General features: G+C 35.6%; 1 protein-coding gene across 1 annotated transcript; it reads right to left on the reverse strand.

Annotated features, from left to right (window-relative positions):
• Positions 1–15,206: 15,206 nt before the first annotated feature.
• On the reverse strand, positions 15,207–17,032 carry LOC145111970 (nascent polypeptide-associated complex subunit beta-like). The gene is made up of 6 exons (XM_079048200.1): positions 16,940–17,032; positions 16,247–16,314; positions 15,944–16,092; positions 15,795–15,851; positions 15,666–15,704; positions 15,207–15,556 (listed from the first exon to the last, which is right to left on the reverse strand). Exons 2-6 carry the CDS (start codon positions 16,312–16,314, stop codon positions 15,384–15,386), a joined length of 486 nt encoding a protein of 161 aa, XP_078904326.1. The 5' UTR covers positions 16,940–17,032; the 3' UTR covers positions 15,207–15,383.
• Positions 17,033–19,839: the final 2,807 nt, after the last annotated feature.

Consider the following 19,839-nt stretch of genomic DNA (forward strand, 5'->3'; position numbering starts at 1 on the left):
TAAGGGTTATGCTAGCCATAGCTGCGTTTCATGATTATGAAATATGGCAGTTGGATGTCAAAACCGTTTTCCTAAATGGGAAGTTGGCTGAAGATGTTTACATGAGTCAGCCAGAGGTTTTTGTCGATGCGAAGCACCCTAATAGAGGGTTTAAGCTTGAGAAATCCATCTATGGATTAAAACAAGCGTCTCGCAGATGGAATCTTTATTTCGATGAGAAAGTCAAAGAGTTTGGTTTTTTGAGAAGCGAGGATGAGTCATGTGTATATGTCAAAGCCGGTGGGAGTATAGTTAGCTTTCTTGTTTTGTATGTGGATGGCATACTACTCATAGGAAACGACATCCCAACCTTGTAGGAGGTTAAGTCCTGGCTTGAGAAGTGCTTCGCTATGAAGGACCTCGGTGAAGATGCTTATATTCTAGGGATAAAGATATTGAGAAATAGGAGTAAAAGACTAATAGGACTTAGTCAAAGTACTTACTTGGACAAGGTGTTGAAACGTTTCAGCATGGAGAATTCCAAGAAAGGGGAGTTACCAATCCAAAGCAATACCAAGTTGAGTAAGACTCAAAGTCCGAGTACCGAAGCTGAGATAGCATAAATGAGTCGATTACCTTATGCTTTCGATGTTGGCTCGATCATGTTTGTTATGACGTGTATTCGCCCTGATGTGGCATTCGCTTTGAGCATGGTCAGCAGATATCAAGGGAACCCTGATAGAGCTCACTGGACTGCGATAAAGAACATTCTTAAGTAACTATGGAGGACTAAGGATTGGGTTCTTATCATCGGTGGGAGTGATGACTTCAGAGTGCGAGGGTATAGTGACGCCAGTTTTCAGACCGACCGAGACAATTTCCGCTCTTAGTCGGGCTGGGTCTTTACCCTGAATGAAGGATCAGTAACTTGGAAAAGTTCCAAACAGGAGATCGTAGCTGATTCACGTGCGAATCAGAGTACAGAGCCACGAGCGAAGCGTCGAAGGAGGCGATATGACTAAAGATCTTCATCGAAGACCTTGGAGTTGTACCTGCCATAAAGGAGCCTATGGAGATTTTCTGTGATAACGAAGGGCGGTCGCCTTAACCAAGGAACCGATGGATCATGGCAGATCCAGGCATATCGACAGAAAATATCACTTCATTAGACATCGGGTAGAAGAGGGACTCCTCGTAGTGAAAAGGGTATCGTCAGATGATAACCCAGCAGATCCCCTTACGAAGGGACTAAGTAGGGTTAAGCACTTGCAACATGCTAGGAGTATTAGTTTTAGTGATTAGATAGCTTTTAGAAACTTGTAACAGATAAAACGTAATTGACATTTGATGATTAAATAAAGGAGTTTTATTTATAATTAATGTTACTGTCTTGTGTCAATTATTTACTATTGTTTCATTTTGCATGTTTTGACTTCCAGAATAATATGATTATTCAAACCATCCACAATAGATCATACTTTGGAAATAGGTATTGAGGCAAGACTGTCATGAATTGGCTTGTAGATTGTCTAAGAGTTTAGACATAGAAAAGGTTTGCTGCAACGTGCATGAGTGCTCCTGAAATAAGATTTGAGTATTGGGCTAAACCCACGCTCACGTGAATCACTTCATGGAATTAATCACGAGTGATTGTGAGACGATAATATCGTATAGTCTTTAAACCGAGATATATGAGTTGTTGTTAACAAGTTGGTTGTGCATTGATAATGCGTAAAGGCATCAGTAACTTGATGTTATAAAACGCATTGTTGTGTATGATTTAATGAGTAAATACAAGCATATAAGTCAAAGTTTATATGTTCCTTTTATCCTACGAGGATTAAAAGCGATATCTTGGGCCCCTCGATGATTTTGTTTTGACTTATGTGTCGGGCCCGGTCAGGACTAAATTGATGTGTTCAGTTAAGTTCTATGTCAGACAAATCAGAAATCGGGAAACAAACTGTTGGACAATAAGTATGACTATGTTCCATGTATTTGTCCGCATGATATCTTGAGAATGGGGGACTACATGATCCCTTATCTATAGGACGTGTCAGAGTTCGACAGCGGCTTTTGAGAGTTACGATTGTTAATCAGATTTTGAAGTCGTACTTGCATTTATAGTTATTAGACTTATCCAAGTGGGAGACTGTTGGATTAGGTGTCTAAGCCCATAACTATATTTAGTATGTACTTGACCTGATAGTAGCATGGTCCTTTTGGGTTGCCTTTATCAAACAACTTGACTGGATGAATTATGGAGAAAGAGGTTAATTATGATTTATTAATATATTATAGGAATAATAAGAGAAATCATATTATTTAATTAATATTGGTCACGAATTAATTTAGAATTAATTTTGTGGTCAAAAGAGATTAATTAAATTAAGGGGACTAATACTGTAATTATAAGATAGTTACAAAGTTGGGCTTAGGATCCCTAAAGAAGGGATGGATGAATTCTATGGGGAAGCCCACATAGAAATCATCCATAGGGGCCTTCTGGAAGGATCATGTGGACTGCTTAAGGCCTAAGCAATCAGATTAGGGTTTTGACTGAAACCCTAACAACTCAGTTATATATGGACCCTATGGCACTCCTAAAATCAGCCACTAGAAACCCTAGAAGGATCTCCAGCTGATTTTGTGCCTCTTCCTCTCTCTCTCTCTCTCTCTCTCTCTCATTCTTCCAACTTGCTTTTGGTGTTTGTGATCTATTATAGGCATCGCATTTGAGGTGCTAAGTTCTCAAAGGTTGAAAATCAAGTAAGCTACAATTGAAAGGTAACATTCTAACTTTGTTTTAGTTATGAATTTCAATTTATGCATGTTAGTTTAGGGTTATAGCTTTGGATGATTATTATTGCACATGCAATTTGAGAAAACCTAGATCCAAAGCTTTAGGGTTTCATGTGCACCATAGGAATGATGTAATGCTCATAACCCAACATGATATTTGTAGGTGCAATGAAAGTAAGGAGGTATCGCTGACGAAGCATGGGTAGGGACGTAGACCAAGTGGCTACCCATGATAGATGATACTGGCGTTGAAGGGAAGAAAGAATCGTGGAGGTAAGAGTACAAATTTGGTGGTAGTTTGGCATAGAAAATACCACCAACGACGATGCTAAGCTGGTGAGATTAAAAGATGCAACACTACCAATGGTGGCTTGCAAAGAACCATCGATGGAGTGGTAGTGGGGCAAAAATACGGTGGGAATGCTTTGGGTAGGGCGAAAATATGGTGGGATGGCTTTAGGGTAGGGGAGGATGGATGACGAGAGATGAAAACTTACTTGATGTTGTTGATGTAGGGATGTCAGAGCTATGATGATCATCGGTAAATACAAACCATGGTGCGATTTGAAGTTTTTAACTACAAAACCATTGCTCAAACTGCACTGCACCACATAATAAAAAGCAATATACATTGATCATTCATTGGCCATTACAGATTGGATGGACAATCATGAAATTCCATGACAAAACATACAAATAAATGCAAATGGGTATTGCCAGATATATAGACCAAGCCTGAGTATTTATTATATTTGGCTCGTCACGGCCCCAATTAAGGTTATTAAGAATGATATGGGAAGAGCACAAAATTATCAACAACTTATATGTTTTGCGTTTTGAAAATTCTATGATTATCAATGTCATAATAAGCATGGAAGTTGGAAGAAGTGTGTTGATGACCGAAAATTCGATCTTACCAGGGATGCTTTTTTTATCGTTCCATATTACTATATTAAACTATCTATCTAAATAAGTTAGGGTTCAAAAGCTTCGCAAGGTTCCATGTTTCCTAAACTGTTCACATCGCATCAAACTGCATAATGTAGTTTTTTGTTTTCAAAATTCATAAACCACATTTTGTGTTGTAGTTTGCGGTTTTAATTCTAAACTACACCACACCTCACTGTAAACACTTTTACTAGTAATAGTCTTACAACCACTAGAAAATAATGACAAAAATAAGGAACTAAATTCTCACAACCGATAATTTCTCTTAGGCTATGTAGTTAATAGCGGAACTATAACGGTGATATAGCGGTTAGCGGAGGTAAGAAATGCTATTTCAAAATAACAACTTTGAATAGTAGTGGCACTATTAGTGCCAAAATTTACCATTATTTACCACCGCTATAGCTGTGTTATAACTGCTATTTGAATAAATTTCATTTTTGGGCTATTTCACATAAAAAACGTTTTTTGTGTCATTCCATTGAATAAAATTGTTTTTCCTTATCCCAAACCAAAACTTTTATGTCATTCTATTGAATAAAATTGTGACTGTGATGATTTTCATTGAAACCATATATGTGTTGTCTTGTTAATTGTGTTTAAGACTTAAAGTACTACAGTACTGTCAAATTGCTTAATAATTTTATTTGCTAACTGAAATTTTGTTGAAATATGATAAAATGCCAAGTATCATTTATGTTTTCTTGTTGCTTGTGTTAAAGTTTGATTAATTGTGATATTGGTAACCGACCTGTGAACTATGATTATCTAATTATGATATATGAATGATCATCGGTAAAGGTGGACATAGTGTTCACTTACAAAACCTAAAAAAATGTGACAACACAAAAACAAGAATAGGTTCCGGAGAGACGGGAATTAATATTTTTTTTCTCAGAATTAAAGATCCATATCAATATATGTTTAAGCCAAAAGAATTGTATTATAACATTAACGGTTGAATGATCACAACTTTTTATTCATGTATATAAATAAACATTTCATAATAATATACAATAAAATATTATTACTATTGTAATTAATTTTATTGTACGCGATGATTACTAATTTTAATGGTGAATTCGTATGATCATGTTGTTTTGTGGTTAAACACCGACACTGATTATTAGATAATTATATCGGATAATTATCAGTTATATAAAATAGGAAATGATTAATATTTATAAGGTTAAAAGGAGTAGCGTCATGCATATTGCAGTGTCACATCGCTATTTTACATGCCATCTTAGCTTTGTCACATTACATATTTATTTTGTCATTGAGATAGGTTGTCACACCTATTTTACATGCCATCTTAGCTTTGTCACATTACATATTTATTTTGTCATTGGATAGGTTGTCATAATATTTTCTGAATTATTTGTAAAAATAGAAACAATTATTAATTTATGACTTTCTCTTTCATCTACAAAAACTTACCGGGTGTCTTACCAAGTCACGGTCAAAGGACAATGTTCCATGTTCCCATTAGCTTAGCTTGCCAAGAAGTGACATTGAACAGCTCCCTCCAGCCTAAATATATACAAATGATAACTAATGAAACGGGACATAAGTCGAAAATATAAAATTAAAAACTTTATCATGTAAAATCGACCCTTATAATTCATCCAAGTGTTTGAATTTAGAAATTTTATGAGCGTTTTGTTTCTTTTTTCTTTTTTCATATTTACATGTGAAAATTATGAATTCACACTTTTGAATGTATGAAATTACCAAAAATAAAATAAATTTAAGAATAGCATGTGATCATAAAATTGAAACATGTGGGATAAACCCAAAACAAGTTTTTTTAAATGTTTATAATTTTTTATAGGTATGTTTGGCATGTCACAACTAATTTATAAATTAATTTATTTTATTTTTATTTTTGAATGTTTGATATTGTCATGTTTGAAAAACTAAAAAATAGTTTATAAATTAGTTTTTTAAAAGTTACTTTTTGGTTTATTTTTGGCATGTCACAACTATCTTATAAGCTTTTCAAGTTGTTTTAGATTGTTATTTTTTGCAAACCAAAACGTAGCCGACAAACTAACTTATAAGTCATTTAAAAAAAAAGATACTAAAATTAGCTTTTGAACTAGCTTATAGAGATTTTTAAAAAATTCTTCCATATATACCTTTTATTAATTATAATAAACATATTTTTCTACATACCCTTATATGTCATTTTACATTTTGCAGCCAACTTATCAACTAATTTTTACCAAATATCATTTTTATCAACCAACTTAGCTACCAGATAGCTTTTCGGCTATCAATTTTTTCAGCTATCAATTAGTTTTTCAGCTACCAACTAACTTTTAGTTAGCTTATTAGCCGGTTTAACCAAACATTATTTTTCATCGGTCAGTTTTTTTTTAGGTATCAATTAATTTGGCAACTAGTAAAGGAAACATAACCTAAGGCCCCTAAGCCATTCAGGTGAAGGTTTAGTGGTAATTTAATTTTATATTCTTTCTATTACTTTATAAACACATGGAGTATTAAATTATGGGACGTAAAAGTTAGCTTCTTGAGAGTTTCACTCTTAACAGAGAATCTCAATTTCAAATGTTTTTATCACAAATTGACAAAATTCCTCAATGCAACTCCTCCTTCCCTCAAAGGACACAAATTTCAACTTTCAAGTAAACAAAAAGATACGCTCTGTTCCCCCCTCAAACTTCACTTTTATTGTGTTCATGTTGGTCTTGGAGAAGAAGCTATCTGCAATATAAAAATCAAATCAATGTAATTTTTTAGTAAATGATTCGAAATCGGTAACAAATGAGTCCAACTTTCAGAGTTATATAAGGCCAAACACTAGTTGAGCTATCAAATAACAAATTCAAATACAAAAGAGTTTTGAAAAGACAAACTCTAAATACATAACAAGTCGAATTCAAGTTTATAAAAGACTATGCTTGAATTTTATTGAGTTTCTGGAGCCTATGTATATGATAATAATCTTGAGACGAACTAACATTAAACTTGTTTCATTAAACATACAAATAGTTTTCAAGATATACAATATTGTTTAAGTCTTCCGTGTATCATGTTTCAACTTTCAACCACTATATAAACACTCGTCAAGCTAAAATCACTCCTGTTTTTCATTGTTTTATATTCTTTAAAAAACAATATTTACGAATACAGACAAATTGTAGTCCCAAGGGAGAGGTCTTTTATCGCCGCTCGCCTCTCAAGAATTGCTACTCTCAAACACACACACACACAAACAGATGTTAAATATGGTTGCATTCAGAATGATGAGGTTGGAAAGAGACTATGATGATTTGCAGCCGCTACCACCACCTGTGACAGTGGGGGAGAGCCACTCAACTCATGGCTCCCTGGAAAAGCTGGTGGTGGTGCTGGCGGTGATAACCATCGTCGGCGTAATCGCAGGGATGATAGCTCGGCTGTGTGGCGAAAGACATTACGGTGGCAATGGAGATCATGAAATGGAAGGGTGGATTGAAAGAAGATGCAAGAGCTGCATTGATGGCGGCGTTTCATCTGCACCACCACCAGCAGCAGCAGCAGCAGAAGAAGCAGCAAAGCCGGAAAAGGAGGAAGCCAAGAAGGACCAACATGAGAAAAAGTAATATTAGAATAGTTTTTTTTCCCTTTTTCTATGTTATAATTTTCTTTTTCTAAGGAACTGGCCGATTTTCGCTACAAATTTATAAAAAGAGCGAATTAATCAAGTCGTTTCCGGTCGCCCCATTGTCGAGGTAATTTTAGGATTGGAATAGTAAAGAAGCTAAGAAAAAATATCAAAGAAAATGTGCTTTTAAGTTTTTTTGGAAGATAAAGGAATGTAAGGGGAGGAAAAGGCAAAAAAAAAAAAAAAAAAAAAAAAAAAAAAAAAAAAACCGACACGATCCACCAACCCAATTTCGGATGAGGTAGAAGCACAAGGGAAAAAAGGGCTCAAATCGTTCTATTTTATTAGCTGTTGGTTTGATATTCCAACTCAAGAGCAGTTATTTATATTTCTCTTCTATCTTCTATCTGCTTACATTCTCTTTCTTTTCATTCATTTCCTTTTATTAAAAAACTCGAAAAGAAGGCTCATTAAACTTGAACATCTTTCCAATTTCCTCGCAAAACAAATGCAAAGCCTTTTGAAGAATTTATTTATCTCCTTGACCGCTTCTCATTTGGGTTTTTAGGTTGTTGTACAACTCATTCATCTTCGAATCACTTTTCGCTATTTCTCGAAACTTTGAATTAAGTTGGTGTTTAGTACGGTAGTCATCACCTTCACCCAACTCCTTTCGAAATCTTTCAAGAATATGTAGCTAGAAATGTTCATGCTCTTGTGCATTTCTGTGCTTTGAATCCTCCGAAATGTCAACCCAAGATTGTGTCAACACTAACTCTTCTTGCGGAGTCCATGCTTGAGGATTGGACTTTTTTTTCTCTTCTACCGATTGTTTTCCTTCGTCGTGTGGGGGTGGGGGGGTGAGTTTCTTGTACAATTTCATCGTCTGAGTCATACAGGCTTTGGTTTTGTGATTAAGAGTGATAGTGTGGCGTTTAGCTATAGGGTTGATTTGGTGAAAATTGATCGGAAAAAACGACAAAGTTGTTGAACATGTTCGGACTATTTGGTACGTGTTTGGGGTAGTATTGTCTAACATTTTGGTATTGAAATTGTGGATGAGATTGAATGGGGTATTAAGTTAGGGACGATAAACCGGTAGGGATGGATCGAAAACATAAATGTTTTGAGTTGGGGTAATTAAACTCGAAACATGGGTTTTTCTTCTATCGGGTTCTGGGGTTGGATTGTTGAGATTCATTTTTGTTAAGAAATGTGATGGAAATGATAAAAGAAAGTTTGATTTTGAAGGTGAAAAAAATGAAGTATTTATAAGGTTGTAAAAGGGTGTTGTTAATCACACCCAAAAATTGGGTCAAAACCATCCCGTTAATTAAAGTCAAAACCACCTAAACTTAAAACCCAAATTGATATTGATGTATTAACCCAAATTCAAATGATGTTTCTACTTTCCATAATTAACATTATCTTTTTTATTTTCCATCTTTTATATTACGTTTCATTTTCCTTCTCTCTCTCTCTCTCTATATATATATATATATATATATATATATATATATATATATATATATATATATATATATATATATATATATATATATATATATATAATTTTCTTTTTCATCTTTTGAATATAAACAAACGTAATATGATATTTTTCCTAATTACATAACTAGATAAGACCGATGGGTTTTGAATAAATATACAAAAGATAACTTATTAAAAAGATTTTAAGTTTGTTTAGCACGGCAAACATACACATACGTCCTATATTATATATAAGCGTTTTTATAATAAAATTAAAATATAATCATATTTATTGTTAAATCAAAATAATGTAACTATATTTACATCTATTGTCCTTTAAGTTACCCTATATTTACAATAAATACTCTATCTTTATTTCAGTACAGTGTAATTGAATACCGATCAAATCAAAATAATATAAATATATTTACATTTATGGTCTTTTAAGTTACCCTACATTTATAATAAATATCATATCTTTATTTCAGTGCGGTGTAAATAAATATCGCTATGTTTAATACGATCAAATCAAAATAATATAACTATATTTACATTTATGATCCTTTAAGTTACCATACATTTACAATAAATACCCTATCTTTATTTCAATGGTGTGTAAATGAATATCAATACGATCAAATTTAAATAATATAGTTATATTTACATTTTTGGTCCTTTAAATTATCCTGCATTTACAATAAATACCTTATATTTATTTCAGTGCAGTGTAAAATTACGATCAAATCAAAATAATATAACTATATTTACATTTACGGTCCTTTAATTTACCCTACATTTACAATAAATATCATATCTTTATTTTAGTGTGATGTAAATGAATACCACTAGGATTAAATCAAAATAATATAAGTATATTTACATATATGGTCCTTTAACTTACCCTATAATTTATATAGTATTCTGTTTCATGCCTAAAGTTTTACTATAAATGAATGTGTCCCAAACTTCATTTTCATTGTACGATATTTTGAAAACCGATAGGCTAAGTAAAAAAAATGAATTGGCCAGAATATTTGTGTAACATCCCAAAAATCACAACAATTTAAAACTTTCAAAAACAACCCATAGTTATAAAAATGTTTACAAAACCAATGTTTCCAAAATGTTTATCGAATATCATAGTATCCCAAAATCATAATGTCATCAGACAAGAGGATGTGTACAGTCACGCCTTCGCTTTCCCACGATCATCAGAAGTACTTGAAACCATAAACTAAAACTGTAAGCCAAAGTTCAGTGAGTTTCCCCCAAAGTACCAACACATGAACATAACAAATAGCATCATGCATACAGTGCCTTTAGCATGAATGGATCACCTCACCGGACCTACAGCCTATCTGGACCGCTCTCCGGACCTTCAACCTGACTGGTCCGCCTCGCAGGCCTTCAGTCTATCCAAACCGCCCTGGGTATTTTGGCCTTCAGCAAAAAGCAGGACCGCCTCAACCCGTTACACCATCACATATCAATATATACCATAACAATCAATAGCTAGCATATACAGGTGGCCATACAGGTCTAACAGATAACTACAGCATAACAACATCCTATAAACCAGGATACCGATCTAACATATCACTACAGCATAGCAACATCCTGTATACCAGGATACAGATCTAACAGATCACTACAGCATAGCAACATCCTATATACCAGGATACAGATCTAACATATCACCACAACATAGTAACATACGGTAAATCAAGATATCAATCCAATGGGTCGGCCTTGGTGCCTTCGACCCGTAAGTACAGTGAGGAAAACTCACCTCTCAATCCGGATACAATCTGAATGAATCTCTGCTCCGACAACCGGTACTACTCGACTCCTAGTGATCAAAACATTTCCCATTCTAAATTAGTAGAAATTCCCCAAAATACCCTTGAGTCAAACTTGGTCAAGTCCATTATTCACTGGTCACGTCGTGACCCAATAAGTCCAAAATAGACGGGGATTACCATTCACACGTCGTGACATCCCAGGGCCTCACGTCGTGAGGACGTCCCTGAATAGAAGTTCTTATTCCTTTTTTTCCAAACAACCAAATCTTTCCTAGGGTCTTAACCACTCCATCGCATCATAAAAATCATGGATTTTTGGACTTGCATGCCCAATGCATGTCCCAAACACCACTAAAGTGCAAAGTAGGGATGAAAGTGGGTCCAAACCTGAACCGGATGGACCCGGACCCGGAAAACCCGGAACCGGTTAACGGGATTTTGTAGAACCGGAAACCGGACCGGTATATAGGAACCGGTTCCGGTTCGGTTCCAGGTACGGTACCGGGTAAAGTGGGTCTAGAAGAGGAAAACCCAGAAACATCACTGTAGGTAGGTTGGAACCGGAAAAACCGGATTTTTTTATTACTTACTATTTAGTGGGCTGAACTTTGAAAATTTTCATATTGATATCCCGACTTTGGGGGACTGTAACTCATTGAATATGAAAACAAAATTGAAAAAGTTATAGTCTAAAATCATGTACAAACTCTAAACTACACTCTGGAAAAAAACCGCATGTCAATCCGACTTTAAACGAATGATATATGCATGTGTTAACATTTTCACAGAATACAAAGTACAAAAACAAATAGCTGAAAAGTTGAAAATTTTCAGTTTTGATATTCCAACTTCGGGGGATTGTAAATCATTGAATATTAAACCAAAAATGACAAAATTATAGTCTAAACTCATGTACAAACTGTAAACTACAAGTTGGAAAAAACCACCTGTCAATCCGACTTCAAACGAATTAGATATGCATGTTTTAAAACTTTCACAGAATACAAAAAAAACTAAAAAACTAAAAACATTCAACTTTGATATCTCGACTTTGGGGGACTATAAGTCTATGAATATAAAACTAAAAATGGCAAATTTATAATCTAAAATCATGTACAAACTCTAAACTACACTTTAGAAAAAACCTCATGTTAATTGGAGTTGAAACGAATGAGATATGCATCTTTTAAACGTTTCACAAAAACCGATTCCGACCCTAAAAGTGGTTCCGGTTCCTAACGTTGTTTTCGGTTTTTTGACCCGGTTTACCCGGACCCGATGAACCCAAACCCGGATTACCCGAAACCCGGATAATTATAATTTTTTAAACTCGGAACCGGAACCGGTTCTATATATTCCGGTTCTAATGGTTCCGGTTCCGGTCCGATTCCGGTTTTGGTTCGGTTTTCCGATTCTAAATCTCATCCCTAGTGCAAAGTAAGACAACGATACTAAATCCTCATGCAAGTCATAAAACTCCACCAAAATCCAGATCTAGAAGTTATAATACTTAAGAGGCGCTGGAGATCCATAAAGTTTCTAACTTTATGGATTCCAACCACTATTTCATCAAGGGAAAGAAGGATTTAAGCATAAAAACCTAGATCTTAGTTTATAGATTCATAAAGCAATGAACTTGAAACTCACGAAGGCTCCAAAACGTGAGAGGATGCTTGATGGAAAGACTTGAATGCAGAAAGGATGGCTAAATGCTCTTCCTCTTCTTCTCCTTAGCTAAAATCACCCAAAAATGAGCTAAAGATCAAATATGAGTGTTAAAATGGTTTTTGACTTTTAAATCGGGTGTATTTAGAATCCCCCTATACGCTCCTATCTTTCACCTTACCCCACACCCAGGATGTGATGTTCCTAAATACAATTCCAAAAACGCTCCCCCACCATTCACCCATACCGTCTGATCTAATTATAAATGATGCTTTAAACCCTTTTCAGTCACATGTCGTTTCACATGAAGGTCATTTTGATCCTCTTACTTTTGGTTTTCTTCATGAACTTTTATTTTTATTTATAAACCAAATTCATAAAACTCAACACAAACAAATCTTGTTAGATTAACATATCAAAAACTTCACTAATTGAAATCAAACATTGTCATCTACTAAAATGAAATCCAAAACCCAAATCACCTCAAGATTAAACCCTAATTTGGCTAGTTGTGATTCTTCCACGTGAAAGCACAAAAACATCCTTCAACATAACCAACTCTCGATTTGATTCCTACCCTTGAGAGAAAACATGATTGGATTATTAGACTGGAAGGAGTGGGAGGGAAGCTTCCCTCACTTTTGGTGGCTCATACCCCTCTTTCCTTCACTCTCCTTTCCCTCACCTAAAAGCCAAGGAATGGGTGGGAAGCCCTTCCCTCACTTTTTTTTTTATATTAAATAAAATAATTTTTTTTTGATTTATAATTTTTAAATTAATATCAAACATAAAATTTAATTAAAAATAAAAAGCATTTCATTAAGTAAAATAAAAATTACATTAACCCTAATATTTAAATAAGTAGAAAAAAAAACCGCAAAAAAAAAAAAATCAAACAACCTACAACATAGTAAAAACTATTAATTAATATCCTAATTTTATTTAAACCTAGATACGTCACTCGGAATCATCGTCTTCGTCATCGCCTTGATCGTCTGCATCATTCTCCCCGGCGTCACTCTCGTCGTCGGAATCTTCACTCTCGACGAACATATCAGAATCCTCGTCTGATTCGTCAAACAAATCATCGTGAGATAACTCGTACGTGGGCTGAATATGAGCCCTATAAATGTGCTCCACCAAATCAGCACGAAGGGCCTGATGAATGTTGCGATTGTGTACTTCTCTTCTATTCACCCTATACTCTTGTGTACCAACGGCTACTCCTTCGACATTTGGCAAAACTTCATTTTCGTTGTATCTGCATATCGCTCTTCCTTCATCTTCAAGAATCATATTATGTAATATGATACATGCATACATTACGTGTTGTGACCTTTTCACCTCATATGACCTTGCCCCGACCGTTAGTACTTGTCAACGTCTTTTAAGTACACCAAATGCTCGCTCCACATCCTTCCTAGCTGACTCTTGCGCCTCTTTAAACTTTTTCCTTTTCGGGTCGTTAGGACATGTAAACGATTTCACAAAAACAGACAAGGGAGGATATATACCGTCAGTAAGATAGTATCCACGCTTATATGCTACCCCATTTGCTTGAAAAGGTACATCGTGTGACTTTCCAAGGTAGATATCGTTGAATACAGGCGACTGGTCTAGCACGTTGATGTCATTGTTTGCACCAGCTGGACCAAAGAATGCATGTCATATCCAAAGATCATGTGATGCGATAGCCTCTAGAATGATCGTCGGCTCTTTGTGGTCACCTCTCATGTACTGACCACGCCATGCGTTGGGGCATAATGACCAACTCCAATGCATGCAATCGATACTACCTAGCATTCCAGGGAATCCATGTTTGCCTTCATGCACCGTATACAATTGGTGGATATCGTTGATAGTTGGTTTGTGCAAATATCGTTGCCCATAAACCAAACAGATCGCTTTGCAGAACTTGTACACAGACTCCCGCACGGTACGCTCTGACATCCTAACATACTCGTCCCATTTGTCTGCGCCCATGCCGTATGCTAGCTGACGAATTGAAGCCGTGCATTTTTGAATGGGAGAGAAACCTTTTTTTCCCCTTGCATCCATTTTCCATTGGAAATATGGAAAGCGGCCTTCCAAATCGCCAACAATACGTAAGAATAGTTCCTTCCTCATCCGGAACCGACGTCGAAACTTTACAGCGTAGACGGCGTCATCTACAAAATAATCTTCTATAAGGCGATCGTGTCCAGCTTTGTGATTTCTACGTAACGGCGGCTTTCTTAGGTTAGGTCGTGCACGTGATGTTTCACCTAGTCGGTTTTGATAGTATGCAACCGTTTTCGCCATGACGGAACCGATAAACTTAGCCTCCTCTACCGCCGTCGAATCGGATGATGAAGATGATGACATTTTGAGTAATATTTTTTAGAGAGAAATATAGATTATGGGTTAAAAAAAATGATAAAATGTTTGAGTATTTATAGGTTATGAAAAGGGAAGGAAAAAAGAATATATATATATATATATATATATATATATATATATATATATATAACGGCTATATAGCCGTTTGGAGTAAAAAAGAAAAAAAAACGCGTCACCCAATGGTTAGAAGAGAGAGAGAGAGAGAGCGGGACTCTCTCCCCCCAGCCTCTTCCCGCCGTTCCTTTCCCGCACCCATGGTGCGGTGTGCTTAAGTGCGGGAACCGATCCCGCGATTTCCCCGTAGTCCACTCCGTCCGGCCTTAATAGCTAATTACTTAACCTGTTAACCTATATATGAATGTTTCTCTTTTGATTAAGGGATCAGCAATAAATCAAGGAAAGGAGGCTTTCCCCTTGAAGTTCCAAGCTCTTACAAATTTACCCTGTTATTATTTTTTCAGTTCCATTTCCTAATTATCCAATTTCTTTTTTAAAATATCATTTCTGAAATGTAGAACTAGATAACTTGATAATACAAACGGCAAATATATAGAGAATTTCAACAGCAAACCGTTGGTTGCATGACAAGTCTAAAAGCAAACAAAGGACAAATCATCTTTCATGTTCCTATTCTTTTCTTTATAAATAAAAAAAGGGAACACAAAAGACTGGAAATGTAAAGGGTAATCTGGTCCACTTGAAAAGTCCTATGATTTTTGTTCTTCCTCAGCTGCAGCTTCAAAAGTTTCACCTGCAACAAGCTCTGGAACTTCATCATCATCATCTTGTGTTGTTGCAGCAGCAGTGCCTTCTCCACCCCCTGGTGTCTGCTTCTGAAACTGCTCTGCTAATTTTCTCAAATTATCCAAATTATCAGGTCCTGTAAAAAACACAAAATTGTAATTTATAAGAAATCATGATTATTTTTAAAGTAGGATTTCTCATTCAAAAATTAAGCATAATAAAAGATATGAAAGTTTAACACATACCTAATTGGTTGAGAATGCCAGGTAGAATATCTTGCAATTCTGAAAAAAAAAAGTAAGAAATAAGATCATAAATATAAATGTACATGAAGAATAAGAACATCATAAATCAAAAGTAAACAATAAACATACTCTTTGTTTGTGGAGAACCACTAACAACCCAAGTGTTGGCAGCAATAGAGGCTTGAACTGAAGCAAAAACAAAAGAAAATTGCTTTCATGTCAAAAATAAAAGTCAAAATAAAAAGCTGATAGAACTGATTATTCTTCAAAATGAGTACCTTTAGGGTTCAAGAACTGAATAACTGTCTCATCCTTAAAAATGTTAACTTCCTCGATTGCTGGTATTGCATTTACCCCTATTCTTTTCAAAGTGCTTTGTAGCCTTTTGTCATCTGTTGTAGTTGTTTTATGCACAGCCTTCTTCTTTCTGCATTTCAAATCAAATCAATAACTTAAGTGATGCTTTGTTTTGATGCAAAGAGAAAGTAGGCTTTCCCCATTAAGTCCCAACTTTTACAAATTTGTCCTCATTCTGTACAACATAATAATAATAACAATATACAGACATATCAAAAGCACACCTTCTAACACTACCCTTCCCACCAGTGCGAACTGCACCAGCCATCTTCTGTAGCTTTTCTACATTCATCTGCCACAAGTACAAAAAAGAAGATTTTGATAAATTCTGTATCTATGTGAGAAAAAAAAATGAGTATCAATCTGTTGATTTTCACCTAACAGATGCTCATATTTTGTCAAGAAACATCTAATGAGATAAACTTAAAGACAACTAATAAGTTCATCAATGTTTCGAACTGATGTAGGGAGCAATCAGCAATGCCTAGGGCTATATATGATACTGAATAATCAACAAGCTAAAACCATTGGACTAATCTAACTTGGAGGTTTTGGGGATTTTGCACAGATAAAGGAAATAATAGTTTTATTGAATCATGTATTCATTTTGAAATTAGGGCAACAATGTAATGTATTGATTGGAACCGGAACGAATTAATGAACAGGGAAAGTTTTAGCAAACAACAAATCTTGGTCCTTGCGAATTTGTGACCTGTGTACAAATAATATTCTACATATGAATCTAACAACAAGTTGGTTGCAGATGTCGTAGACAGAGGAAGATGAAATTAATGACTACTATTAAGTCTCTATCAGCAGATCAAACTATAAAGTGTGTCCTTATATTATGCTGAAATTGCTATCCGTAAGTAAAATAACAAGGGAAATCATGAGTTGAGGATATGAAATCGAATTACCTTGGCGTCAATGGAAGAAACGAAGGGTGGACGGAAAGCGAGAGAGAAAGCGGGAGATGGATGGATGGATAGATATAATGGATAAAACCCTAGATCAGCATAGCTAGCTTTCGGTTCTTATTTTGTAGCAAGTTTCATCCCATCATCTATGACACTATTGCATAACTAGTCCTCAAGCTTTCTTTTAAGTTCAATTTCAAGTCCCAAATCACATCTTAGCCATTCACGCGCCAAACTTTTTTTTTTAAAGTTGTTTGGTAGTTAGAAATTAGTATCATCAAGTTACTAGAAAGCACCAATATCCGGATTAGAACTTGAGACCTCAAATCTAAGAGGCAAAACATATACCAAGTGGGTTAGTCTCACATTGGCTCACGTCAAACCTTTCATTTGTATGTGTCAACGAGTTACTCTTTACCACCTAATGTGTGCGGCCTTTGTTGTTTGTACCATGGATGTAGCAGAGCAAGTTTGGAATGTGTAATACCTACAAATAAACTGTGGCATGTTTTAGCATTATGTCGAAAGAATGTCATTTATTATATCTTATTATTAGTATTACTTGAGAGTTCGAGTTTGCATTCAATAACCGAAGAACATTGAGAGTGATAAAATTTTACAAGAGAAACCTTAAGGTATGTTGAACTTTCAGAGTACATTGTTATTTTAGTACTTTGATTGTATTTATGAAAAAAAATATTTTTCCATAACTATGATAATTATCATATCTTGAAGGAGTTAAGTGGCAGTTAAGAAGAGTATTGATATATTATTTTATATAATGATGATAATTGAATGAGTGTATAAACCTTGCTGACCAATAAGGGTTTTTAAAGGTTTTTGAGACTTGGAAAAGAAAGAGAAATGAGAATTTGCTCTTAGTGAGATTAGAGTGAGAAATCAATAATGAGATATAGATTTTTTGTATATGGAGACACTAAGGGTTGCTAAATCCATTAATGATTGCACAGATGTATGTGTTATTGCCGTTAAGGATATATTTTTCGGGTTTTGAGATAAGTGGATGAAGTATTTGATTTCAAATATAAATGATGATATTTAACGAGTTAAGGTATGTTAGAATAATGTTTAAGTTCCTTGTATTGATCATAAATCAATAAAATAATCCATTGAGGTTTCGAGTGCGATTATAAGAGTTGGATTGGCAAACTTGTAATGCTCATAACGAGTCTGGAACGCAGTCTTATCAACGTCCTCCCCTCTCACTCTCACCTGATGGTACTTAGACCTCAGATCTATCTTGGAGAACCAATATGCACCCTACAACTGATCAAAGAGGTCATCAATTCGCGGAAGGGGATAACGGTTCTTAATCATGGTTTCCAAAACATTTTCAACATCAGAGTCTCCCAAAATCATAAGTCAAAAATATGAGGATGTGTACGGTCACGCCTTCGCCTTTCCACGATCATCTGAAGTACTTGAAACATAACCCAAAACTGTATGCCAATGCTTAGTGAGATCCCCCAAAGCATCAATACATAACCCAATAACATATACAGTAACAACATGTAATGGCTCCACAGCTAAAAGACTGGATTACCCCTGAGCCCACAACATAAGTTTGGCTTGCCCTTGGGGCCTACAACTTATGTATGGCTTGCTCCCTGACCAGATCATTCATCGGACTGAAATACCATTAAGCCCTCAGTACGAGTCTGGCATACCGTCTAACCCTCAGCTCGTATCTGGAATGCTCATGCGCCCTCAGTATGAGTCTAACATGCCCTACCCGACCCTCAGCTCATATCTGGAATGCTCCAGGTTTTGTTGGCTACAACACAGAGCAGTACAACCTCAACCCAACACATTATGTCAACATATAGCAGATAATAAACATATATAGATAATCATGCAAACAGAAACACAGGTAGTCCTACAAATCTACCAGACTAGCATATCAATAACCAGCATAAGCATGCATATCTATTCCATACTCAACATTTCAGTGAATATTAGGATATCAAACCAATGGGTTGGCCTTGGTACCTTCGACCCACACGTATAGTGAGGAAAACTCACCTCACAATCTGAACAAAAGCTGATGAGGTCCCGACTCCGAATCTCAGCTCCAACCGTCTCCTATTCCAACCAAATGACCAATCTCAATCAAAATCCCAAGATACCCAAATACCCTTAAGGTCAAACTTGTTCAAAGTCAAAGTCAACTGAGTGAACCCAGCTGAGTCAACCCAACCGAGTCAACTCAATGCAAATACGTGGGCCGTACTCCTAAGGTACGCTGGGTGTACTCCGTCCTCGCATGTTGACCACCATCGGGGTGGTTGACCTCGTATGCAGGGCGTACTCCGAGTACGCGGGACGTACTCCTAGAAGTCCAAAAATCCATTAAGAGCCTAATGGCTAAAGCTCTTACGTCCATAATTCAGATCCATGGCTAAAATATTCTTAAGAGTCATAAAGTCTCCAACTTTATGACTTAGCATGTCAAATAAGTGCTTAACTCAAGGTATTATTCCATTAAGACCTTCTAAATGATGCATGAAGCAAAACTAACCATTTGGAACCCATTTTTATGACTTAAGACCCCTCCTAGGGTCTAAAAGGACAGCTTAAAGGTCAAGAACATGCCATGTTCAAGATCTAACATTTTGGGACTAAAAAGCTTCATAAAGACATCCAAATCTAGATCTATATGCTAGAGGGATAAAGTTGCAAGCTTTATACCTTAGAAAGGTTGCAAATGATGTAGAAATTCCAGATCCAAGATGCTTTACTCTTCCAAGATGAGTTTTGCTTCCTTCCTTCTTCTTCTAAGCACCAAAACACATACTCTTAGGCTTGAAATAGCTTCTCAAGGTGAACTAGGGTTGCAAAACGTCTCAAGAGGGATGGAAGCTGATGAGGTGAGGAGAAAT

The sequence above is a fragment of the Lactuca virosa genome, chromosome 5 (genome assembly GCF_052849685.1).
Source record: "Lactuca virosa cultivar CGN04683 chromosome 5, Lactuca_virosa_CGN04683_v6, whole genome shotgun sequence".
Lineage (NCBI taxonomy): Eukaryota > Viridiplantae > Streptophyta > Magnoliopsida > Asterales > Asteraceae > Lactuca > Lactuca virosa.

Bases quoted from the DNA above. Each gene is read 5' to 3' on its own strand.
- LOC145111970 (XM_079048200.1), bottom strand. From the start codon at position 16,314: ATGAATGTAGAAAAGCTACAGAAGATGGCTGGTGCAGTTCGCACTGGT. The intron at 16,093-16,246 runs GTGTGCTTTTGA...TTTGAAATGCAG, and splicing joins GGGAAGGGTAGTGTTAGAAG to AAAGAAGAAGGCTGTGCATA. The intron at 15,705-15,794 runs GTATGTTTATTG...TTTTTTTTTCAG, and splicing joins TGGTTCTCCACAAACAAAGA to AATTGCAAGATATTCTACCT.